A 25,766-nucleotide genomic window follows, 5' to 3' on the forward strand; every position below is an offset into this window, starting at 1 on the left:
AAAACAAAAAAAAAACAGAAACAGAAACAAACTAAGCAAACAACTATAACAGGAACAGAATCACAGAAATGGAGATCGCATGGAAGGTTATCAACCAGGAGGGGGAGGGGAGAGAATGGGGGAAAAGGTACAGGGAATAAGAAGCATAATTGGTAGGTACAAAATAGGGGGAGGTCAAGAACAGTATAGGAAATGGAGAAGCCAAAGAACTTATATGTATGACCCATGGACATGAACTAAGGGGGGGAATGCTGGAGGGAGGGGATGCCGAGAGGAGGGGGATAAAGGGGAGGGAAAATGGGACAACTGTAATAGCATAATCAATAAAATATACTTTAAAAAAAGAAATATCTGGACTTCTGGTATCAGTAAAGAGATGACAATTGAAGCCATGGGAGCAAATGTGATACTCGAAGGAAAGAATATAGGGAAAGAAGACAAGAGAGCTCAGGCCAAAGTCCTAATGTGCACCAACATTTAAAGGTTGGACAAAGAGCCTGGAAAGTAAAAAGGAATTACCAAGAAAGTAGGAGAAAAATAAGAGTGTAGTGTCACGGAAGTGGCTTAAGGAGGTGGGAGTAGTCATCAGGATCAAATTCTACCAAAAAGTCAAGTAGGATTACCTCTGAAAAGATTCTGCTGGATTTAGTGACACAGGCCACGGCGGACCTTGATGAGAGAGCAGTATCAGGCAAGTGGTGGAGGCAGATTGGAGTGGGTTGAAAGATAAGTGGGAAGTGGGAAAATTAGACAGTTAAGTGTAGGCGACTCTTTTGAGAAGTTTATAGAGAGGAGAGGGAGGTGATTGGAGAGGAAGACTTTTTGGTAATTGTTAATTTGCTTTTAGATGGAAGAGACCTGAGTATGTTTAGATGCGTATGGGAAGGACCGAGTGATAGGCTCTGTATGTTTGGTGGCAAAAAGTCAAAAACTTCCTTTTCAGTGACTTGTGTTTCATCTGCGAAGTAGGAGGTGGGGTCATCTGCTGAGGATTAGGGGACAGATGGAGAGGTTGGGTGTTTGTGAGGAGAGGGGAGGTTTAAAATGGCTGCTGTAGAACATGGGAGAGAGAGCTGCCTAGGGACACATAATAGAATTGTAGGTCAGCACTGAGGGCCTGGTAGAAGCTAGGTACCAAGAGTTTATAGTGGCACAAATCAGTGAGATTGGACAGTTTTCTCCAGCAGTGTTTAGCTGCCTGGGTACAGGCATGGAAAAGGCAGATCGTTGGACTGTACCAAGGTTGGGATGTTGCCAGGGGTATGCGACAATCCTGGGAACTGGGGCTATTGGCAAGAAAGGGGCGAAGTAAAGGACCATGAAGTCTGGTCTGAGCACAGTGAAGAGTATCAAAGACAAGTCCTCTATGAACCAATCCATAGGGAAACGCTGGAACGTGGAAAATCTGGAAAAGAGATTGAAGGACAAGTGGAGGGAGGAAGACCTGAGATGGGGCAGAAAGGCACATTTAGGGAGTTGAGCCAGGAGACTTGCCCGTATAGGACCAGGAACGGATGGGGAAGGCAGGCTGAGGGGGACTTTTCAAGGGAGGGGAAGGAGGGACTTGGAGGCGGTCACAGCCAGAAGTGAGGCGGCCCCCAGTGAGGGGGCGTGGCCAAGCCCCAATCCCGGGCGAGGGGGCGGGGCCCGGGTAACTGGGTCCCAGCGCCGCTGTGCCTGCGGCTGTCTCAGAGACTGCTCTCGCTTCCCCACCCCCCTTCCCTGGGCTCCTTCCCGCCCGCTGCCGCTGAGATCCAGGCTGAGGCTGGGGAGGACGGTGGAGCCGGGCTGTGGCCTCTCCCTTGCACCCGCAGCTGGAGCATCGTCCGGAGGGATTGACTGAGGGCGAGCCCCGCAGCCCAAGCGCGAAGCGCACAAGCGCGCCCCCCGCCACCGCCGTCCTCTTCTCCCTCCCTCCCTTCCCTTGCCCTCCCCTCCGCCCCCCAGCCTCCGCTGCGGCGGGAGGAAGAACCCTTCCCGACCAGCCTGGGGAGCCCAGATCAATTCCCATTCCGGGAGAAAGAAGAGACCCCGCTCCCCGAACAGACCGACTCGCCCGGGGCCTCGGAAGTGGCTCGCCGCCTCTGGGAGAGCCCGCGCCCAGCGCAGCCCCCGACCCTCACCCGGACGCTGCTGCATAGACAGCGCTCCCCAGCGGGCCCCCGGCCCCGCTGAGCCCACTCCCCGCGCGGGGCCCGGGCCGGCGATGCCTGGCACTGCAGCGGCGGTGGCCGCGGCTGCTGCTGGTACTGCCACCGCTGCCACGGCTGCTGGCCCGGGCCGGGGACTCGAGGCTCCGAAGTGGGGCCGAGCCCGCAGCCCCGCCCCCCGAGCCTGAAGCCGCTGCTTTGCCGGGCGCCGGGCCTCCTCCGCCCGCGCCTCCACCCCAGGAGCTGGAGCCAAGCGGGGAGCCCGGGCCCCGGGCCCAGGCCCGGACCATGCATGGCCACCGAGCCCTGGGGGTCGCCGGGCCTTCTGAGCCCGAACACCCGACCGTGAACCCCCCCGGCGCCGCTCCACCGGCCTGTGCCGACTCGGACCCTGGAGTCTTGGAGCCGGGACTGCCGGTGCCTAGGGACTCAGGCTTGGCTCTCGGCGGACCCCAGGATCCCCAATTTGTCGGCCCCTCGGACGCCAGCCTCGGCGCGACTCCAGGCCCCCGGGTCTTGCCCTGCGGCCCCAGTCCACAGCACCACCGGGCCCTGCGCTTCTCCTACCACCTGGAGGGCTCGCAGCCCCGGCCTGGTGAGTGATTGGAGAGCATGGGAGCTCGGCCACGGGCCTGGTACTGGGAAAGGGTTCTTGTTCTCGGGTTCCCCAAGCTCCACCTCGGGGCCCCTCCACCCCAACCATTCGAATCTTCTCAACCTCCAACCCCTCCCCTCCTTCCTAGGCCTTCATCCAGTCCTTTCAACCTCTGTCCCCCGCCTTTTCTCTATCCTCTGTGCCCCCTCATTCCCTCTGACCCCCTTCTATCTGATGAGGCTAATGGGAGAGAGAGCACTCCAAGAATAAGGGACAAGACTGCAAGGCAGTAAGGGGGATTTGGTTGGTGAAACAGGGTTTGTTTGGAGGAATAGGAGAAAAGGAGTCCCTACATTTGCCAAGTGCCTACATTGTGCCAGGCACTAGGCTAGGTGCTTTACACGGGTTCTCATTTAATCTTCAGGAGCCTCCTGTGAAGAAGGTATCATTAGCCCCGTTTCGTAGGGGAGGAAACTGAGGCTCAGAGAAGTTAAGTATCTTGCCCAAGGTCACACAGCTAGTGTGGAGTCAGTATTCAAAACCCGATCTATTTGAATCCAAAGTCTGTGGTGTTTCTGCTTTCCCCAAACTGAGGTTGGAGACCATGAAAGTAATGCCAAGCCTTCTGCTTAGGTGATTTTCTCCTGTACTGTTCATCAGCTCTGGAGTAAGAGTGGAAAAAAAATAAGGATGGCGAATTGATCCAAGGTTGGGGTTTTGCCAGATGTGTGTAGGAGGAGAGCAAGGGAAGGATGGAATAGAAGGTGCTGATGAGAGAGAAAGGTGGAAGTGAGCCTTGGGAGGGCTGGAGGGGCTGATGGGTAGGGAGACAGCAGAAGGGTCAGGCCAGGTAGAAGCCAGTTGTAGCAGAACTGGAGAAGTACATGGCTACATGGTTGTGAGGAGAAATCAGGATGCTTGAACTTGGATTTGCAGAGATGGAGCAGCTCTTGGTCAGGTTACAGACCACTGCTTGGAGAGGCCTTTGCACTGCACAGACCTGAGTGTCTGAGGAGCCCAGCAGGGCCTCCCCCATCTGGGGACATCCCCCTAGGTGAACCTGAGCTTAGTAGCCATAAAGGAAGAGCAGTGCATGTCTACTGGGCTACACTGATGGAGCTGTTGAGCCTCTGGGGGCCCTCAGGGCTCACACCCCAGGCTCCACAGGTTTTGGGGACTGTAGCCCAGCACCAGGTAGCAGTAGTGAAGCATAAAATGCAAACAAGATGGATCCTTTGCTGCTGTTATAACCTTGGCTAGTCATAGAACCTCTGGTAGTTTTCAGCGGTTTCCTCAGTGTGGGCTAGAGATATCCTGCTGACAACAGGCCTTTAACCCCCTACCCTATGTGTTGCCCCTACAATTTTCCAAACTCCCCCTGATAGACACTGTGTGGAGAAGACTCATCCACTTTATTACAGCACCTGCTTTCAGATCCCAAAACATGCCACATCCCACCTCAGGACCTTTGCATCTACTTTTCTACTATGCCTGGCAGCTCTTCCCCCTGCTTTCCACCTGGCTTGTTCCTCATCTTTCAGGTCTCAGCTTAGATGTCACCTCCTCCAAGAGACCTTCCCTGACCACTTTAGGTAGGGCCACTTGTGAGTCTCCATCGCAGTTGCCAGTGTGCTACCATCCTTGTACTTAGTACAGTCTGTACTGATCTCATCGTATGTGTCTTCTGGTTTATTGCCCATCTCCCTCCACTAGAATGCGAGCTCCATAAGGGCAAGGGGGTTGGATCTGCTTTGTTCATTCTTGTATCCCCAAGACTAGTGCAGTGCCGGGCACACAGTAGGTGCTCAATAAATGCTGGTTGAACAGATGACTGAACAAATTCAAAGGGAGCACATGGTAGACCCTCAGTAACTATAGTCTAAGAGAAGGACAACTGAACTCCTGCCCTCCAAACACTCTCAGTCTGCAACTCTGTAGCTAGGCAGCATCTACAGTGCTGGTCCCTGGGCTCTGATCAGTGCATGGTGCTAATTCTGAGTTGCCTTCCCACTCCACCAATCCTTCCCAATTATCCATCACAATACCCACCCTGAACCACTCCCCTCCTCCCTGAAAAAAGTTTCCAGGATCCTTTTCCCAATGGAGTCCCTGCCTATGTAATTGGTGGTTGTCTTTTTTTTTTTTAACTCCAAGATGAGGATTGGGACTAAGAAGGTTGTCAGGGAAAGATCTGGCCTCCCATCCAGCCATTCATAACTGACTCACTGTGTGACCCTGGGTGAGTGATTTCCTTTGTCTGAGCCTCAATTTCTTCATCTAGAGAATGCCATGAGGCATCTATGAGATACTGGTTGCAAAGACTGCAGAATGAAATAATTTTTTTAAAAAATAAGAGAAGAACCTTCTGAAGAGGAGGTGAAGGAATTACTCAGGCCTGGCAAGGCGGGTGTTGGACCATGTGATTCACAACAGCATGGGGCATGAGAGGCCTGCCTCCCCCACTGTCCAGCCAGCCCAGGGGTAGGCACAAGTGACTTGCTTCTCTCTCCACAGCACTCGCCTATAATTGATCTAGAGAGGGCAGGGTTGGTGGTTGTAAGGTGTGTGTGTGTGTGTGTGTGTGTTTGTGTGTGTGAGAGAGAGAGAGAGAGAGAGAAAGAGAGAGACCTGAGCTTCAAGCATTGAAACATTTTAGTCCACATGGAAAGACTTCTGTGTGCCTGCCAACTTCCTCTCTCAGACTGCTGAGGCCTTTATTGAATCGTCATCCTTAGGACCAAGTGGCCCATCCTGGGCAGAGGGGCTCTTTAAAATATTTATATCTTATCCATGTAAAGAGCCTTGAATTGATTCAAAGTGCTTTCTCTTTTAGTTACCTTGGTTCCTGCTGTGATGGGGGCAATCATTTATATGCCCATTTCCCAGATTGACAAAACCTACGGCCTCATTGGGTTACTGAGATAATGCAGTGAGAAGCCAGAGAGGGCTTTGAGGAGGTCAGAAAGGACTTCTCAGGTGTAGGCTTGCTCACGCAGATTTTTGGGGAACCCTACCCTATTCCTCAGAGTTGAGGCCTAGAATATGCTTCCAGATGTTAGGTGAGGGGGTTGCTTTGGGTCTGACCCTACCAGTCAAAAGAGTTGCAACTGATGTTTTTTTGTGGGTAGCAGAAAGACTGAGCCAGTTGAAGGGTGCAGCAACAGGGGCTGGCTCCTTCTGATTTAGAGCTGGGGGCATTCTCAGAAACTGCAGGAGTTAGAATTAGAACTGGAAAAGCTCTAGACACCTTCTGGTTTTTGGGTTTCCCAAACTGGGTGAGCATCAGAATCCCTTATTGACTTTGAAAAAATAAATGTCATTCCCAGACTCCACCCCAGAGCTCCAGAATCTTGGGGTTGCAACCCAGGAATATATTTTCAAAGCTCCCCAGGTGATTCTGATGTACAGCCTAGAGTAGGAACCACTGGTCAAGCCCATTTCCCAGTTGGAGTACTGGAGGCTCCAAGAGGTAGTTTACCCATGGTCCTACAGTGAGTCAGTATCATTAGGACCCAGAAAAGGCACTGGGCGCCCCTCCAAGGTCCTCTCCCCGGGGCCTTTGTGGGCCTCACTCACTCCCAACCCCAAAAGGAGGCATGGGATCTAAGCTACAGAAAGTGAGTCAATCCCTCACCTGCATACACACAAACACTGGCTGCCTCAGTTTACCCTCTATGCCTAGCTCTCATGAATGGCTACCATTTGGCAATTCAAGCTGGAAGGCAGTTGTGGTTCTGGGACTCTAGGCAGAGGAAATTCTGGCATCAGCAGTGCCCAGAACAGAACCTAGTCCTAAAGAAGGGCTCTGGGGGGGGTGGGGGGGGGGTGTCAGCTAGGTTTGTAGAGCTGAGAGGAACATGGAGGGCAGTTTAAATAGGAAGTTTGGTGGGAGCTAAGGCACTGAGATACGGGGCATCCTGGGGACAGGGGCTAGCATTGGGAGGAGTGGAGAGATAAGGCTGGCAGAGAGACTTCATGTTGAGGGAAACGGGGAACCCTTGAAGGGTTTTTTAAGCAGGGGAATGACATGCTCAGATGTGAGTGTTTGAGAGATCCCAATAGCTGCATGTGGAGAGTGGATGGTAGGGGTGCAAGAATGGGACCAGGGAGACAGGCGGTGGGGGGGTTGCAGTCATCTCACCAAGAAATGATGGTAGCTTTGGTCTCAGCAGTGGCAGGCAAGGAGGGTAATATCTGAGAGATGTTTAGGTGCTAACATGGGTGGGCCTTGATTTGGTGGCTTGGATATAGAGGCCAAGGGAGAGGGAGAAGTCCAGAATCAGTCTGATGGGTAGTGGTGGGGCCATCTACATGTAAGAGAAGGAGCAGGTCTGGAGAAAGATACTGAATTGTGTTTGAGACATGCTGAGCTTGAGAGGCATGGGGGAACATCCAGGTGGAGGTGGCCAGTAAGGTTGGAAAGTTCAGAAAAGAGGTGTTGGCCAGAGATGTTGGGAGCTCTCACTACCCACACATACCATGGACCACACAGCCAATCATGGGGAGAGCTTGCATGGTTCTGGGAGCCAGTCCTACCCTTGAAGACTTGGACAGCAAGGTAGCAGTCACCCTTGCTTGGATGGATCATTCATTACTTGCCCATACTCTGCCTTAGAAATGCCTCGGGGGGTAGTTTTTAAAGGATATTTTCATAAAGAAGAGACCCATTTCACATACAGCCAGGGTCGTGGCTATTGCAAAGAACTGAGGGACTACTCCTGGAAACCAAGTCACACATTGATAAAGTAAATTCCTATGGCTCCCTAGATGTTCTCCCTGTTGAGGGCATCCTGAGAGGCCATGGGGGGAGGCTGCTCGAAGTAAGGAGAAGAAGGGACTCATAATAGGAGAGGGCTCTGCTGGGGATTTTTTTGGAGAGCAGCAGTTTGAGATTCCAGGGGGGTGTCTGAGAAAAGACCCAAATTTGGTTTCTAGTCAGCTGGGGCCTTCTAGACAAACACAACAAAATGTAAAGACTCTGGGAAGCTGGGAAAAACACTTCCCCAGACAGGACTAAAAGAATTGAAGTTTTCAAGTTGCAGATGGTTGGCATCCCCATTCCTAGGTGCCTCTGTGCCTGGGTCAGGGCCCAGCTGGTGCTACCTGGTGCCTCAAGGGGGAGTGGCAGCTAACAGTTCCAGAGACTGATTCAAACAATGCGTTTCTGGGGGCCAGTTAGCTAAATGCCTTAGGCAGATGTGGAGCTGGCCAGACGCTGGTGGGGTGGGGCTAAGACCTGTCTGGATGGAGGGCAGGAAGCACAATCTGCCATTGGCCAATCCCACAGAGTTAAGCTTTCTCATTTGGTGAGAGCAGATATCCTTGGCTCAGTGAGTCCAGCTTCTCCAGTCTCCAGTACCCAGTTCCTTAGACCTTGAAGGTTATCACACCTCCAAAAGGTACCTCAAAACACACACAGGGCTGAAGACAAAGCTGCAGGGCAGCAGTGGAAAAAGCCTCAGCCCTCCTGGCTTTGCCATTGATTCACTGAGGTTTCCTTTCTCCGCTCAGGGCCTCAGTTTCCCCATTGTAAGTCATGCATCCCATTTATCTGATATAATAGAGTGTTAATTAAAACTTGGTGAACAGTTAAGTAAGAGTGACAGAGGGGCCCTGGCTGGTGTGGCTCAGTTGGTTGGAGCCGTGTCCAGTAAACTAAACAGAAAGGTCACAGGCTAGATTCCCAGTCAGGGCACAGGCCTAGGTTGCATGTTGTTTCTCACATCAATGTTCCTCTCCCTGCCCCTCTCTCTCCCTCCCTTTCCCTCTCTCTAAAATCAGTAAGTATGTCCTCAGGTGAGGATTAAAAAAAAAAAAGAAGGACAGAGGGGAGGAAGGAGGGCATTTCTTCATTTAACAAACATTTATCGAGTACCTAGTATTTGCTTGGCCCTGTGAGAGGTAATGGATGGGCACTGAGGCAGGCACAATCCCTATCCTGGTGGAGCTCCTTTCTAGCAGGGAAGACAACCAGGTCCAAGCGCAAATGCTGCAGGAACATATGAGGAAGGGGTGGGTGGGTAAGGAAACGACGACACTTGCATTGAGACCCGAAGGAAAAATAGTCTGGAGGTAAGGAGAAGCAGAAAAGCCGTTCAGGGCACTGGAACGACATGTGCCAAAGCCCCAGGCGGAAGAGAGCACTTTCGAGGAACAGACAAGAGGCCATTGTGGCTGGAGGATGGGGGTGGGGAAGTGTTCCTGAGCTGGGCCTTACTTGTCCCCATGTTCAGGAGTTTGGAGTTCATCCTGGAGCCAAAGCAAAGGGAGCCCTTCACGGGGCTGTAGGAATTGAAGGGGACTGTGCTTTCATAAGCTGGTTGTGGTGTTGAAAGTGCCTTGTAGAGGGCTCTAAGGATGGCAGGGAAACCAGTTAGGCTGAAGCAGAAAAATATTGGTATGGATTGTAGAGCTAAGACGTGGAGTCTGCAGGATTGGGGTCTGGCTGGATGCGTGAGTTGAGTCAGAGGGAGGAGTCATGGAGAAAGCCCATTCTCTGGCTTGGGGAGCTGGGTGGATGGAGGTGCCATTCCTAGATGGGGGAGGCAGGAAGAGAAGCCATCCAGGGACTGAGGTAGGGGTGTGGTTTAGGGTACAGACTCTGAGGAGCCTGAAGACAGGGCATCTAGGTGTCCAATAGGCATCAGCTGTGCCCATCCTGGCCCCAGAGTAAGGCAGGGAGGGGTGTGAAGGGCACAGGTGTGTGACTGAGGCCCAAAGAGGGAGGGAGCAGGAGGTTCTGCCCGGTGCTGGAAGCTTCTAGCCTTCCAGGCGCTTCCCCATGGCCTGTGCATGGAAGGGGTTAAGTCATGGACGGAAGGAGCCTGGAGAAAGCGGGAAAGGCAGGACTGGCAGGGCTGGCCCCAAGGAGCTGCAGCTGGCATAGAAGCCCTTCCTCTGGGCCTCCTAGGCCTGCACCGCCGCCCACACCACCGCCTTCGCCTTTACCTTCACCTTCCCTGCTCCCCCCACAGCTTCAGCGAGCTCCCCTAGGCGGGGCCTCCCCGCCTAATGTGTTCCAGGTGTGGACACGGCCCCTCCCCCCACCCCTGGGGCTGCTGGAGCTGGCAGGGAGGGTGTGGGTCTCTCATTTTGCATCTCTTAGGGGCTCCAGCCTATAGATCTTTGACTGCTGTCTCCAGAGAATTCCTTCAGAGATCTCTGTCTGCACCCCATGGCTCTGGCAGGGTCAGGCGGTGCTGAGAGCCCCCCAGATCCAGCCCTGACACTTTCTAGCTTCATGTGATCTCGGGCCAGTCACCTCAACTCTCTGAGCCTCAGTTGTCTCATCTAGAAAATGGGGTCATCATCCCACCACCTAGGGTTGTTGTAAGAAATAAATGCCACAGGTAAAGCCCTCAGCACTCATCACAGCACAGTGTAGCCATGTTCAACAAATGGCCCTGCCCTTTTGGTCCCTGCCCCTTTGCCTCTGTTGGCCTGCATCTCTGACTGTCTCTGTCTCCTTTCCTGTCTTCTCCCTCCTTGTCTTTGTCCCAGTGTCTCTCTCCTTCGTAAACTCTGCTTCACCAACTCTCTATTTTGACCAGGCCTCTGGTTGAGAGAGGAAGGGAGATGGGCGGGTGTTGGGGTCCCTGGGGTCACACACACAGCAGGGGTCACAGGAGCCATCCCATAGTGGCTTTGTCCTCACCCGGAGGGAAATCCCAGCCAGCGTGGCAGTCCCAGCACTGGGTAATTACTGCCCCCAGTGCTCCCAGCTGCAGCTCCACTCCCTTCCCTTCCTGTCCTCTGAAGTCCCCAGCCCCTCCCGGGGGTGGAGCAACCACCCCCATCCTTCTCTGGCCTTAGGTCCAGAGACACAGGGAGGAGGTAGCCCGGCCCTCAAGGCAATCAAGCAACTAGAAGAGGGAAGAGCTGCCTGTATTCCCTTGTGTTTGTAGGGGGGGTGTGTGTGTGTGTGTGCACGAACGCACACATGTGCCTGGCTGTCTGGCTGTCTTTTCCCCTGTAGGTTAGGTTTTTGTATATCTTAATGTTCATGTTTGTTTGTCCCTGTGTATGTTCGAGTATGTCTGTATATCCATGTGTGTCTTTGAGTCTGTATATGTTGTATGTTCCTGTGTGCCTAGGTGTATGTCGCCTTGGCTGTGTCTGAACCCCTGGAGATTTCTACATACATCTTCGTATGTAGCTTTGTGTGTGTGTGTGTGTGTGTCTCTGTGCTGTAGTCTCTCTCTGTACACTCCCTAATATCTTGGTGGTGGTGGTCGATGTGTCGCGGGGCACGGTGCCTGCATGTCTTTGCTTCTCCCGACCCTTCCTGCTGTGGAAACTTCTTGCAAGTCCAGGCTATTTGTTCACTGTGCCCTCAGATACACTGTTCACGTCCCCATGTCTAGTGTCCACACCTTTGCTCACTTTTCTTCCCTTGCCTGCGGGACCATGCTCAGTCAGTCCATACCTGTAAAAACACACCCATCCTGAACAGCTGAATTCAAAAACCCCCTCCTTTGGAAGGTCCTCTCCCCATCCCCCAATGTGATGTTTCCCCCCCAACTCAGCAGGCACTGACTGAGGATGTGCTCTGTGACTCTGGGCATAGGCACACTTGGGATCAAGTCTCAGTTCACCCACTTCTAGCTGTGTATCCTCAGGCCATTGATTTCGCTTCTCCATGCCTCAGTTTCATTATCGGTAAAATGGAGCTAATAGCGCACAGGCTTGTCGGCAGGATGCCATACAGGCAAGCATCAGCACAATGCCTGGCCCAGAGTAGGTGCTCAACAAACAGTTGAATCCCCATACTTTATATTCTCCATTAAAAAGTGAACACCTTAAGTTCCAGAGAGTTCTGAAAGTTCTTGTAATCCCCTGCTGTGTTCTCCAGGTGTCCTGCTCAGGGCAGACCGTGAAATGGAGCAGATAGAACAAAAGGCAGATTCTAGTTCAGGAAACTGCTGACAGGTATTGCATGAGCCAGCTGCCTGGGCCTTCTCTGATCCAGTGGAGACTGAGTCTTCCAGGGGATGGAAGAGGGAGCCTCCAAGGCTGCCACCCAAGAGGTACAGCACATAAGACAGGACAGGAGGTAAACGACAGAGGTGGAAGGGGCTTTAAGGACCATCTAATTGAGATATTGCAAAATAGTGGCCTACAAGTGGAATTTGACTCACATGTTTCATTTGGTCTATTCACTGTTTTTTGTTGTTGTTGTTTTTTAATTGGGGGATTTCACATTAAATTCTGGATTTCTCATTCTCTCAAAATATTGGAGGATCTGAAAATAAATACAGGGCTCTGTTACTTCAATGCAACAATTAGATGGAGGGGAGGAGCTGCGGTGATATTTTAGGAGAGGCATGTGCTGTCCAGTTTACCCTAATCTTCACCATTCCGTCTTGCCTTACTGTCCCATTTGACACAAGGGTCCACACTCTACAGAAACATCCCTGATTTTACAAAAGGTGTCTCACTTTGCAAAAAATGAGTTCCTCCATTTTATAAAACACTCTTCTATTTTGTCAAGGAGTCTTTACTTTATTTACAAGCAGGTCATCCATTTTGCAAAAGGGCCTTTATAGAACTCTTCCTCACTTTACAGAATGTCCCTCCGCTTTGTAGAAACTTCTTCCCTTCACAGAAGGCACCTTCTCTTTATCAAAGAGACCTCCATCTTAAAGAAAATTTCTCCATTTTGCAGGAGGGGACACTGGGCAGCTCCTTACTTGCCAGAATGGCTCCCACTTTCCAAAAGTGCCTTCACTCTGTAGAAGGTGGCTTCATTTTTCTGCAGAGTCCTATGTTTCAGAAGACTGGTCTGCTTCAGGGAAGGAACCCTCCAGCTACCCACAGGGTACCCCTGCACTTGTCAAACTTGACAGAGCTTTGTGTTTGAACTTCCAGAGAGCATCTGCCAGGTCAAGCATTGCCTGGGAGCAGTCTGGCCACAAAGATGTAATGGTGCAGCTGGACTGGACCTCATGTTCAAAGGGCAGGTGGGAAGAGGTGGAGGAACTGTGCCTTTATCCCTTCTTTTCTTCCTCAAGGTGTGGGACTCCCCTGCCCCCCCATACAGCTGGATTCCCAAAAGGCACTTTCTTATTTGCTGTTGTTCTTTCTTCTCCACACCCTATGTTCCCTTTCCCCAACCCCACCCCACCCCCAGGAATTCCAGCAGTCCCTGGGGCCTACCTCTCAGCCTGGAGAAGCAGAGATGTGGGCATGCATTAGGGAATCAGGAGGCCTGAGTGCTGGGACTGGCTTCATCCCACACTAGCATCTCACCAGTTCCTCACAATGAGGAGGAGCGCACACATTCTCTTTATTTTGCAAATGGAGAAATTGGGGTCCAGAGCTGTGAAGTGACTCCCCAGATCACTCAGGAAGTTAATGGCCTGGCTGAGGTCCAGTCTGAGGCCCTATTAGCTGTCTTGAGATTAAGCCAAGCCTACAGCTGGGAAAAAAGAGAGGGGGTGCTTCTGGCTGGGGAGCGGGAAAGCTGGGAGCTGAAATTCCCAGAAAGAGCTGAGGGAGAAGCAAGGGCTGTTTCCCCTGGGAATGGGCCACCAGAGGAGTCCTAGTCCTCAAACTCAGTTACAGGGTAGACCTGCTCTTCCAATAAGCCCAGAAGCATGTGCTCATGGTGCCTACCAAGCAGGGACTTGCAGCAACCAGAAAAAAATTTGGAATGATTTTGCTATTTCAATAACAATAAGGTGTCATGGGAAAATTCAAAATTTTGTTGTATTTTTAACACTACTTTCACAATTTTGTATGGTTTATAGCTTGGATTGAATTTGAACGGGGGTGGGGGAGGAGGAGATGAGGCACCACTGTCTTTTCACTGCCACCTGACTCTAGTAGGAATCCCCCCCGATGTGAGGAGCTGTAGGTGGACAGTGGGACTGTATTCAGTGTCCGTCTCTGGGTGGTTTGCTTGTTTCTCAGTGTCCATGGCTTTGTGTTGGGTTGTGGCCTGTGGGTTTACATATCTGTGTGAGTGTATCTGTGTGAGTAGTTTCATGTCTTTGTGGATGTGCAGTTCTGCTGGCTTTCACATTTAACCCACATTGCTCTGTGGATGGGGGACACTATGCCCTTTCCCTTCATTGTCTCATGTACTCCCGAAACCAGGGAGTTGTGATTATTACCCTATTTTCCAGACAAGGAAAGCAATGCTCAGAGAGCTGGAGAGGCTTGCCCAGGGTCACACAGGTAGTAAGTAGGGGTATTGGGATTTAACTGCCATCTGTGTGACCGACTCCTGAACTAGCAATTCCTAATGAAGGTGCTGCAACACCTTAACCCAGGCAGTGCAGTCAGCGACTGTGATCTCACCATTCATCTTTGGAATAGCCAAGTACCACAGGTTTTTAATTATTGACTTTGTTTATGTTTCGTTTTGTGTTTTAATCCTCACCGAAGGATATGTTTATTGATTTTAGAGAGAGGAGGAGGGAGGGCGAAACATTGATGTGAGAGAGAAACATCAGTCAGTTGCCTCCATATGCGCCCTAACTGGGGATGGAACCCAAAACCTTTTGGTGTACAGGACGATGCTCCAACCAACTGAGCCACCCAGCCAGGGCTATTAACTTTATTTTTTAATAAATAAGATCAGAGTCAAGGTTATCCCTAAAATAAATGTCACCCTTATGAGTATTCAGAAGCACACAGAGCAGGGTAATAGCGTAGAGCCCACAGCTTGCCTGAGGCTTAAGTGGACAAATTTGCAAGTGGCCCTGGCTCCCAAGTGCCACCTTGAAAACCTGGCTCTGCTTCATTCACTTGAAGCCCTCGTTTCCTAGGGTCACTGGAATTCACCCAAAAAAGTAGTGTTAGATTTGAATTTCAGGTATAATTTTTAGTATAGCATGGTAAGTTTTTAGTGTAAGTATGCACGAGACATGCTTACACCAAGAAATTATTCATTGTTTTTCTGAAATTCAAATTTAACTGTACTTTATCTGGCCAACCTGTGGCTGGCCTCTCTCTCCCCTGAACTTCCCCAGGCCCCAACATGCTGACTCCCTTGCACTTACAAGTGAGCCACACTGAGTTTCTCCTGAATGAGAGTCTCTTGTCTTTGAGATTGGGAGCTCACTGAAGGTCAGGGTCAAGATTGCCCTCTGGCCTGCTGAGGGTGTGTCAGGGTGTAAACATGTACCTCCACCCCACAATAGTGCTGGGGACAGTGCCCCAGGTGTACTTCCGGTGGAAGACGATGCCCTAGCAGCAGTGGTGGTTGTATGTGTGTACATTGTTTGCCATTTAATCATTTTTCATTTTTCAATTACAGTTGACATACATTATTATATTAGTTTCAGTGATTACACATTATATAATTTACTAAGTGATCATCCGGATAAATCTTGTACCCATCTGACACCACACATAGTATTAGAATTTTTTTTTTTAGAATATCATTGACTATGTTCCCTATGCTGTGCTTTATATCCCCATGGCTGTTTTGTAACTACCAATTTGTACTTCTTAATCCCTTCACCTTTGTTTTTACTTTATTTATTTTTATTTTTAGAGAGAGGAGAAGGGAGGAAGAAAGAGAGGGAGAGAAACATCAATCTCTGAGAGAAATATCGATCTGTTGCCTCCTACATGCCCCCAGCTGGAGACCTGGCCCATAACTCAGGCATGTGCCCTGACTGGGAATCAAACCAGTGACCTTTTGGTTCACAGGCCGGCTCTCCGTCCACTGAGCCACACCAGCCAGGGCTGTTGCCATTTTATTGTTTATATTTTTTATCTTTTTTTTTCTTCTTTTGTCAGGGTAGAAACCCACACCTGTACCCTACGGCAGTGCTGGGGGCAGTGCCCAGGATGTGCTTCCCGTGGATGATGGGAGATACCCTAGTTGTACCAGAGGTTGTGTGTGTGTGTGCATTGTGCCAAGAGGTTCTCACTAGGTTTTCCAGGACTGCACACTTGGTGTATGTGTGGGTACATTTTCACAAAGTGTTATGAGGTTTGGTGGTGTGACTTTATTGGGGTGGAGTGGGGTGGGGTGGGGGCCTTCTGTGGCCTCCATTCCAGAGGGCGCTGGGGACTCTGGTGACCCCAGTGGTGGGGGGGGGGCAGTCCTAATGGAGGACGTTGTCGGGTGTGTAGATGTGTGTGTGCTCATGTGTGTGAGAGAGAGACTTTTGTGGATTATCACCCATAAAAAATGGGCTGGAGAAAACCAATGCAGGCCGTAGTTGGGTGGGAAGGAGGTGGGGCAGTGGGAAGGGCTGTGGTATCTAAGAAGGCGAGGACCTCTCCAGGAGCTCCCAGAGAGCAGGGATGGGATGTTTATATTCCCCAGCACAGAGTCTACCAGGCTCAGAGCAGAGCTCAGAAATATTTGGGGAATTAAATGAACCCAAGGGAAACCAGAAAGCCCAGCAGGTCATGAGGGGCCACAGAGGCCTAGCTCAGCAGTTCCTATTTTCCCCATGAGAGTCACAGAAGGTTATTGTGCAGGTAAGTGGCATGACCTGAGCTGAAGGTTCATGCCACCACCTGGAAGGAACAAGACCTGGGGCCAAGGGCTCCACTGAGGAAAAACATAGGAGATAGGGAAATATAGGCAGAGGGACAGGGAGGGGGACACTAGAATAGAAGGAAGGATCTTGAACCTTCTTTACCTCAGTGGAGCCCCTACTCATTCTTGGCCAGGCCTAGGCTCCTGAACTGGAACCCTGTTCATCTCTGTGGGCAGGCTTGGGGTCATTGCTCTTCCTAGCCACACTGCAGCTCACCACTTTCTGAAGCACTGAGGTCCACTCCTGCTCCTCCTGGTTCCCCTTCTTTCCAGACTCCCTTTGGAGAACATGGTTAAAAAAGGAGTCCAGTCCAGGACCAATCTGCTGACAGTCAGCCATTGACTGACTTACTGTGAGATCTCGGGCAATACATAGCCCCTCTCTTTGTCTACATTCCCTTATTAGAAACTGGGCTGAAAATCCCTGCCGCTGTCACACAGGGACCCAAGATATCCTAGAATATATGAATTTCATTCAGCTTCCCATTCTGCAGGGCTGCCTGTACAGAGGCAGGAAGAAAGGTGAGGCAGATCCATCTGTGGACTCCCAGGTGAGGTGGGTGAGGAGGGAACAGACGCTGGGACCCAGCAGAACCATGGAGGGTGGTATTGTCACCCTATCCCCAGGACAAGCACTGAAGCAAAGGGAGAGAAGGCCCAGCCAGGGACCCTACTGCCCTGTACAGACTGGGTGGGGAGGACTTGTCCAGGGAGGACTGCCTGCTTTGAGGTATGGAAACAGGGCCAGGTTAGCTCCCCCAGGCCTGAGGACACAAACAAGGAGCATCTGGGACTCCAGCACCTATGTGTGTATCTCTGAGCAAGGTCTCTGCATGAGGGAGTGTCTGGCTTTACTCCCTGGATCGCTGGCCATGTCAGCTACTCTGTGTCTCTCATTTCTCTGGCCATGTGTCTCTCCAACTATGTTTCTGCATGTGCCACCCTCCAGGTGATTCATCCTCCTCAACCCCACACCCAGGGGGGAGGGCAGGGCAGGACCAGGCCAGGATGTGCTGAGCAGGGCAGAGTGAACAGCCCAGCTAAGCTGAGAGGAACACCTCCACCCTCCCAGCCAGGGCCCTGCCTGCTCAGGTGGGAAAGGAAGTGAGGAAACTGCACCCAAAGCAAGGTACAGAGTCGGGGAAGAGGGCTCAATCTGGGGCCTGGGGCACCATGTTCCTTCAGGACTGGGAGGGAACCATGACCGAGACCCCTGAGGCCTATCTGGCTAGACTGTGGCCAATGTGGTGTCAGGGACTCAGGGAAGCTGCTGGAACCCTGGGGGTTGGTATACTCCTTCCCTCTAGGACTGGGAGACCTAAATTTCCCTGCAACTCCTTTTTTTTTTTTTTTTTGCCTATGTGACCCTGTATGGTGTTTGTGTGTGTGTGTTTAACTGTGTTTTTGTAACACAGGCCATGTGACTGACTAGACTAGGAGGCAAATGTCATGTGTGTGTGTGTGTGTGTATATGACTGAGCCCCTAAGAGCCCGGGATATCAAGGACATGCTTGTTTCATGTGTATGACAGAGTAGTTATGCCATGTGTCTGTGATAGTGTATCTGTGTTTCTGGGTACATGGTAGTGTGTGACTTTGTGCTGAGGTTGTATCTGACATGGGATAATGACCCTGTGTGGCTATAGTCTTTGTGACTGTGTGAACTGTTTGCAGGTATGTGAACGGTATGATACTCTGGCCTTGCAATTGTGAAACACAGTATAAGTGACGTTACATATCTTTGTGGGACTTAGTGGAACCATGTTTGAGGAGTGTATACATGGGTATATGATGATAAATGGTTGGGTGATTGTTGTGTGAGAATGTGAAATGGTAGGCTTGCATTGTGTGACTGTGTCTTCGCGACTGTACATTAACATGGTTACCAGTACATGTAATACCGTGGGGCTGCATGATAATATGGAAGGGTGTGACTGTGGGTCTTTCTGACTGTATAGGACCAGGTTTTCAGGAGCATGATGGCATGTGATTGAATATGCGAATGTATGTGCCTCTGCAGCTGTGTGAAACACTAAATAACACCATGTATCTCTGTGACTGAGTGAGCCCATTTGTTGTCGCTCATGTATGAGAGTATATGTCACACGGTAACATACCCTCTGTGGCTGTGAGAGGCCACGTGGCTGTGGGAGCTCTTGACTGCCACCCACTCTTTTGTCCTCAAACTTGTTTGCCTGTATCCTGCCCTACATGATGGCCTTTCATGGCCCCCTTTTGCCCACAGGATGGTCACCCTGATCCTCAGCCTGCCATCCAGGCCTTCCCTTCTCTTCTCTGACCTCCATTGACTTCTCAATCATCTCAGACCCCCCACAGCTCTCTGCCCAGCCCGGCCCACCTGAGCCTCACACTTCTTCGCTGAGGGCATGTCATCCCTGGCAGGGGAGGGGGTCCCTTACTGCAGCCAGACCAAATCTTCTCTCCCAAGTGTGGTTATCATCTCTCCCAGAACCAAAGAGGTGGGTTCAGGGAGCCCACAGTGAGACAGGAGGGACAGTGCAAAAAGGCCTCCCATTTTCTGAGTTTGTTGCTGTCTTAAAGCTGTTCATGTGACCTGAACTCTGGTGGCGGGGGGTGAGTGTAGAGGAAAGTAGTTCAGATTAGTGAGAATGTGGGATTTTAAGAAGCAAAATTTTTGCTCATGAAATACAATTTTAATACTTGCCAGACATTCAGCTATTTAAAATTGTAGATAAGGAAGTCCACGTGTCCTCAGGACCCTAAGAAAAAGGGTAAAGAATGGTTTCGGCTCAGCATACCCACTTTATCTGCATAAACAAGGCCTGTAAACACATAAGCAAACTGTAGGGTGTTCACTCCCACCCCCCACCTGGTTAAACTCCCAAGTAAATAATGCCTAGTGACATACGAGGAATCAATGCACTGATCACAAAGAACTCTCGTCATGTTGCCAAAGGTCTTGTGTATTGATGAAAACTGCCAGCCACAGTCCTGGGCTTGATTCCTCATCCAAGGGCTGGGATAGGGGCTTCCCAGAAAGGCACTGTAGCTAGAAAAGGGGCTCAGGGAAACGCAAGACACCCCAAATACTTGTTAAGATGTGCTACTCTCCAGTCCACTTTGTAGTAACCCTTTGCTTCATACCAAGTTTCTCCCTTTCTGCAGGGCTGCACCAGGGAAACCGGATCCTGGTTAAAAGTTTGTCCCTTGACCCTGGTCAGAGCATTGAGCCTCATCCAGAAGGTCCCCAGAGGCTTCGCTCAGACCCTGGCCCCCCCACTGAAACCCCCAGCCAGCGTCCTTCACCACTGAAGCGGGCACCAGGCCCAAAGCCACAGGGTAAGTTGTTCCAGAGAGTGGCAGAGAAATGGCTCAGAAGAAGGGACAAAGAAAGATAAAGATTGGCCAGTGGCAGAGAAGAAGGCATGTTAGAAGAATAGGAAGCATGGTGGTCTAGGGGCAGAAGGCTGTGGCTTGGAGCTAATGTATGCACACTGGACCTCACCTCAGGCCTGCTCTGTGCCTGCCTTGGGCAAAGGTGCAAACTGGGAGTTTGTGGAGGAGCTTGTGGCTTGGCCATGACAGCCTTATCCAAACCCAGCTCACTGCGATCCCTTCTCTCTGCTCCCTGTCCATCTCTCCAGTCCCTCCGAAGCCCAGCTACCTGCAGATGCCCCGGATGCCCCCTCCACCTGAGCCCATCCCCCCTCCACCATCACGCCCGCTGCCTGCAGACCCCCGAGTGGCCAAGGGCCTGGCTTCCAGGGCAGAGGCCAGCCCCAGTTCAGCAGCAGTATCCTCACTGATTGAGAAATTTGAAAGGTGAGTCTGGTCCCTAGGGGACCCCCTAGGAGTGAGGGCGGACCTGGGGTAGGAAGGACAGTTGTAAGACAGACCTCAGTCAAGTTCACACTCTGCCTCCATGTGTGTCCACTACCCACCTCAGAGAGCCTGTGATTGTTGCCTCGGACAGGCCAGCCCCTGGCCCCAGCCCAGGTCCCACAGAGCCAGCCATGTTGCCACAGCCACCTCTGCAGCCACCAGCGCCCCAGCTCCCTGAGGGTGAGGCCTCCCGCTGCCTGTTCTTGCTGGCTCCCGGGCCCCGGGATGGCGAGAAGGTGCCCAACCGAGACAGCGGCATTGACAGCATCAGCTCACCATCTAACAGTGAGGAGACCTGCTTCGTCAGTGAGGATGGGCCCCCCAGCCACAGCCTCTGCCCCGGTCCCCCTGCCCTGGCCAGTGTTCCTGTTGCTTTGGCTGACCCCCACCGACCCAGCTCCCAGGAGGTTGATAGTGACCTGGAGGAGGAAGATGACGAAGAAGAGGATGAGAAGGACAGAGAAATCCCAGTGCCCCTGATGGAGAGACAGGAGTCTGTGGAGGTACTCACCCATGTTCACTGAGTGGCAGGACCATGTGGAGAAACCAGGAGCCCGGCTGGTCTGCTTGGTTCTTCTCTTAGCTCAGTACCTCTCAAAACACGGAATGTTTCTACTGTGGACCTCAGGCTTCCCTGGTCCCCTAGTACTAAATACGAGTAGTAAACCCCTACACCCCCTATCGCTGTGACTACCGAAGTGACCACGCACAGTTCCAAATGCCCACTTGGAAAATTGTTCTACCCTCATTGAAGAACCACTGACTGGGTCTCAGTTTTTCAACTTAAAGATGGGCATCCTGGTTGGGGATCTTTAAAGCCCTGTTCTAGCTGCAAAATCCCATGACTTAATAGCTACGTGATGTTGGGCAAGTCTCTGCTCCCCCGCTACAAGCCTCAGTTTCTTTATTTGTAAAATGGAAAGTCTCTCACATCCAGGGAGACTTCTCAACAGCTGGCCTGTGGAGGGGCACAAGAGCTCTAGAATCCTCCAGAGACCTGAGGCTCTGGGGATAAAGGCTCTCAGCAGCAGGAACCTCTTTCTCGGCCCCAGCAGCCTAGCACTGCTTCCAAAGGCACCCTTCGGCTGTGGGCAGAAGTTAGGTCACAGCCAGAATGCCTGCTCCACCAGAACCCAGCTTAAATGTGGGGGCTAAGGCCAGGGTCTCAGCAAATATATGCCCAATGAATAGGAAACTAGGCCAACAGGCAATGAGTTTTATACATTTTTAGACTTTTGTGTTTTCCTTCCACTCCAGCTACTTAACAAGCCTTTCCTGACAGTCAGCTGAGTGGGTGAATAAATAACTAACATTTCTAGACTGCTTAATCTGTAGTCTGCTATGTTTTATTTATATTAAATCATTTAATTGTCTCAATTACAAATGGACTTGGGCTCTATTATTATCTGAATACATAAAAAGACTTAAATACAGAACAGTTACATAATTTATGCAAGCTAATGAATGGGAGTGCTAGGATTTGAACCCAGGAAGTCTGACTTCCCCACCCACACACCTAATCACTGCACTATGCTGAATGAATAGAGCAGATCGCTGGGTGAATGAGTGGCCTAGTGAAAGAGTGTGCATGGCATCTGAATTGAGGGGTGGCTTTTATGATACACTGGAGAGTCAGGGATGAAGCTATGGGATTTATAGGCCTAGATGCGGGATGTAGGGTTTTCTCTGAGAAGCATTAGACTTAGAGTAACATTTGAGCTGTTCTGAGAATTTTGGGGGCTTGGTTGAGTGTTAGGGTACAAGATAATGGGTCACCTGGTGCCTCTTCTCCTTTCCAGTTGACCGTGCAACAGAAGGTGTTCCACATTGCCAACGAGCTCCTGCAAACTGAGAAGGCCTATGTTTCCAGGCTCCATCTCCTGGATCAGGTGAACAGCCCCTCAGGGGTCTCGAATCCCTAGTATCTGGTAGGTGGACACCAAGAAAGACGTGATAGGGCCTGAGCCCAACCCTCCCATTGGAGCCAGAATCTAGAGGTGTTAAGGCTCCTCTCTGACATTGCTCCCTATCCTGTCCCCAAAGTCAACTTTGATTATGACCCCAAGCTTGATCTTTGTACTAACCCTCATTCCTAACCCTAGGAGAGTACACCAGCCTTGACTGCAACTCTGACCCAGACCCTGAATTTACCCCTGGCTGTAAACCAGACCTTGAACCTCATTTTAACCCTGACCTCAAAGTCATTAGAATCCCTAAGGGTAGGGATTTTTGTCTGTGTTCTTCACTGTCCAGCTCACAGTAGGCACTCAAAAATATTTGCTAAATGAACAGATGTAATTCCAACCTTCTCTCTGGCCCTGAATCTAATTCTGACCTCGACCCTGATCCTGACTTGTCATTGTTTCAGTGCCTACCTCCAGGTCCTAACCTTGACAACCTGAAATCCAACCCCACATGCAAACCTAACTCCATTCCCTCTGCCCTCAGTCTCAAGACCATACTGATCCCAAAGGTCCACAGAGCTGTCTTCAAACACTGCCCTCACCTGCAAGCGGCCCCTTCCCTAGCCAAGCCCCAGGCTCAGTTGCACTGAGCGCTCCTGCCCTGCCCCACAGGTGTTCTGTGCCCGGCTGCTGGAAGAAGCTCGGAACCGCAGTTCCTTCCCGGCCGATGTTGTCCACGGCATCTTCTCTAACATCTGCTCCATCTATTGCTTCCACCAGCAATTTCTGCTGCCTGAGCTAGAGAAGCGCATGGAAGAATGGTGAGGGGCCCCAGATCTAAGCTGCCTACCCTCCTGTCCGCTTTCCTGTCAAGCCCAGTCTAGATGTGTGCACAAGTTCATTCCTGCCTGCCCTCTCCTCTTACCCCCTGTCACAAAAAGAATCAGGCCCAAGATCTGCCTTCTAGGCCCTCCCAAACTAAAAGGAAACACAGTCTAGGACTCAGAAAATTATTACAGAATAGCAAAGCCCTTAAGAGTATGAGGTTACGAGCCAAACTGGCTGGCTTCACATTCCAAGTCTGTTATTTGTACCTTTGTAACATTAAGTTTCTTAAATTACTGTGCTTCAGTTTCTTCTCTATAAAATAAAGGTAGTAATAATAGCCTACTTTGTAGGAATGTTTTAAGGATTAAATTAGCTGATACATGTAGAGAGCTTAGAATAATACCCAGTATATAAGTGCTCATGAATGTGCGCTTTTTTTTTTTATCAGTGCTATGATAGCTCAGAATGGGAGGCTGTGGGAATCCAGATAAATGGACCAAACTTAAAGGATCCAGGGAGGAGGTGATGCCTGAGCTGAGGCCTCAGGTAGATATGCAGGGGTGACAGGCAGTCTCCCAGCCTCCAGGCTCTCCTCTTGAATCCATCCTGTAGAGTATGCACCACCTGCCAGAATGGTCTTTCAGAACAATAGTCAGACCATGTCATTTCCTGCTTAAAATCATCTGTATACTCCCCACACCCATGAGATAAAGTATGTCCCCCTCACCAGACTGTGACCAGGGAGGGCTGGCATGAAGCCAACTCCTGCATTTTCCCAACTGACTGTGATCATTGAAGGCTGGGCCAGTCACAGTCCTGTGTGTCCCCTAGCTGACTGAGACCCTTGTGGAGTGCAGCCAGGCCTGGTCACTTTGCCTTCTGTACCAGATTGTTACCCTCTCAGGGCTCCACTAAGTATGACTCATTTGTGCCCCCAGAATCACCCAACACAGGACTGGGTACAGAATCAGTATATGGCCCTGGCCAGGTGGCTCAGTTGGTTGGAGTATCATTCCATACACCAAAAGATTGCAGGTTCGGTCCCCAGTCAGAGCATATACAAGAGGCAACCAATTGATGTTTCTCTTTCACATCAACATTTCTCTCTCTCATTCTCTCTTGCCCTTCTTCTCTCTCTAAGATCAATAAATATATCCTTGGGCGAAGATTTATAAATAAATAAATAAGTAAGTAAGTAAGTAAGTAAATAAATAAATAAATAAACTCAGTGTTTGAAGTAGCCCTTGCAATTAGATCAGCACAGGTATTCCAAGAAGTATCATTCCTGGTGCTTGAGCAGGGCAGGGTTGGGGTGTGTGGCAGCCCAGGCAAAAGTTTCTGGTCAAGCAGAGCCTCTTGGCCTAATTGAATGATAATATAAGCAGAATTTCCTAAGAAGTAGACTGGTGGAAAGGTAGATTTCCAGGACTAAGGGACCCCATAGTTCTCTGCCTGGAGATGGAGATCTATGGGGTGGGAGGGGGTTGGGGGACAAGGATCGACAGAACTGTGTCAGCCTCTGCTTCCACCCCAGGGACCGCTACCCACGCATTGGAGACATCCTGCAAAAATTGGCACCCTTCCTCAAGATGTATGGCGAGTATGTAAAAAACTTTGACCGGGCTGTAGAGCTGGTCAACACCTGGACGGAGCGCTCCACCCAGTTTAAAGTGATCATCCATGAGGTGCAGGTAAGTGGCAAAGATGGATGGAGTAGACTAGGGAGGAGAGGTCTTCAGGGACCCAGTGGGGGTTTCCATGGCCAGACCTGAGCCCTTCTGCCTCTGCCCGTCACAGAAGGAGGAAGCCTGTGGCAACCTGACGTTGCAGCACCACATGCTGGAGCCTGTACAGCGCATCCCACGCTATGAGCTGCTTCTGAAGGACTATCTGTTAAAGCTGCCCCATGGCTCACCGGACAGCAAGGACGCCCAAAGTGAGTGCACACACCCAGGCCCAGTCCCGCACCAAGACTTATTTCACAGGGGCAGCCTTCCATTGCATGTAATTGAAATCCCAGAATAGGATCTGCAGACTGAAAGGCCCACATTGAGGCTCTAGAGTGAGACCCCAGGATAAACCTCCAGGTTGAGATCTCTGCCTGATGACTCAGAACATTCAGGAGTTCCCCAGTCTGAAGTTTCCAACAGGAATGCCATGAGTTTGAGGGGCATGCCCAGAATGATCCCATAAAGGGAGCCACCTATTTCCCAGGCCAAGACCTCAAGGCTGACCCCTAGACTTGTCCTCAAATAAAGTTGCTTCAAGCCCAAAGGGATTGAGCCACAAGGCTGAGAACCCAGACTGACCCCTCAGGCCAACACCTCTTAACTGAATCTCCACAGCTAAGCTCCCCAGAAAGAGATTTATCTTATTGAGCCTCTGATTTTCCATCCTCCACATTTAGAGCTCCACTCCATAACTGACAGCCTCTGCCCAGAATGAACCTCGCAAAAGAAACTCCAAGTCTGATCAGAGCCCCACAGAATCACCTCTCCAGAACTGAGCACCCCAGACAGGATTCGATATTTTCTGGCTCCAAGATATAGATCTCTAGGCTGAGATACTGCCTCCCCACCCTTAACTACTAGAAAAGTGTTTAATTCTGATTCCTCCAGTATAAAACCCACCCTCCAGCATCACACCTCAAAAAGTACTCCCCAGAGTCTTCCCAACTTTCTCAGCCCAGACTTTTATTTCACTTTATTCCTTCCTTACCATAACAGCTATGTACTGAGCACCTCTGTGTTCTGTGCATTGTCTTAAGCACAGGGGAAATGAAGATGAACAAGGCAGAGAAGGCCCTTGATCTCAGGGAGTGTATATTCTAGTCAGAAAGATAGACAATAAACAAAAGTACAGCAGGTCCTCGAATAATGTCATTTCCTTCAATGCCATTTCATTAGAACATTGATGAGATGC

General features: G+C 50.8%; 1 protein-coding gene across 2 annotated transcripts in view; it reads left to right on the forward strand.

Annotated features, from left to right (window-relative positions):
• Positions 1–1,653: 1,653 nt before the first annotated feature.
• The window catches only part of FGD1 (FYVE, RhoGEF and PH domain containing 1), a 39,133-nt gene continuing 15,020 nt past the window's right edge, over positions 1,654–25,766 (forward strand). The window contains exons 1-8 of one of the 2 annotated variants that reach the window (XM_024564367.3): positions 1,654–2,745; positions 19,396–19,569; positions 19,875–20,052; positions 20,177–20,615; positions 21,912–22,001; positions 22,689–22,837; positions 24,379–24,535; positions 24,642–24,780. In XM_024564367.3, coding sequence (XP_024420135.2) covers positions 2,439–2,745; positions 19,396–19,569; positions 19,875–20,052; positions 20,177–20,615; positions 21,912–22,001; positions 22,689–22,837; positions 24,379–24,535; positions 24,642–24,780 — 1,633 coding nt within the window. In that variant the 5' untranslated portion in view covers positions 1,654–2,438. Of the gene's footprint in view, positions 2,746–17,361; positions 17,379–19,395; positions 19,570–19,874; positions 20,053–20,176; positions 20,616–21,911; positions 22,002–22,688; positions 22,838–24,378; positions 24,536–24,641; positions 24,781–25,766 lie in introns of those variants that run through there. The other variant, XM_053917389.1, reaches the window with a different exon arrangement.

The sequence above is a fragment of the Desmodus rotundus genome, chromosome X (assembly GCF_022682495.2).
Source record: "Desmodus rotundus isolate HL8 chromosome X, HLdesRot8A.1, whole genome shotgun sequence".
Lineage (NCBI taxonomy): Eukaryota > Metazoa > Chordata > Mammalia > Chiroptera > Phyllostomidae > Desmodus > Desmodus rotundus.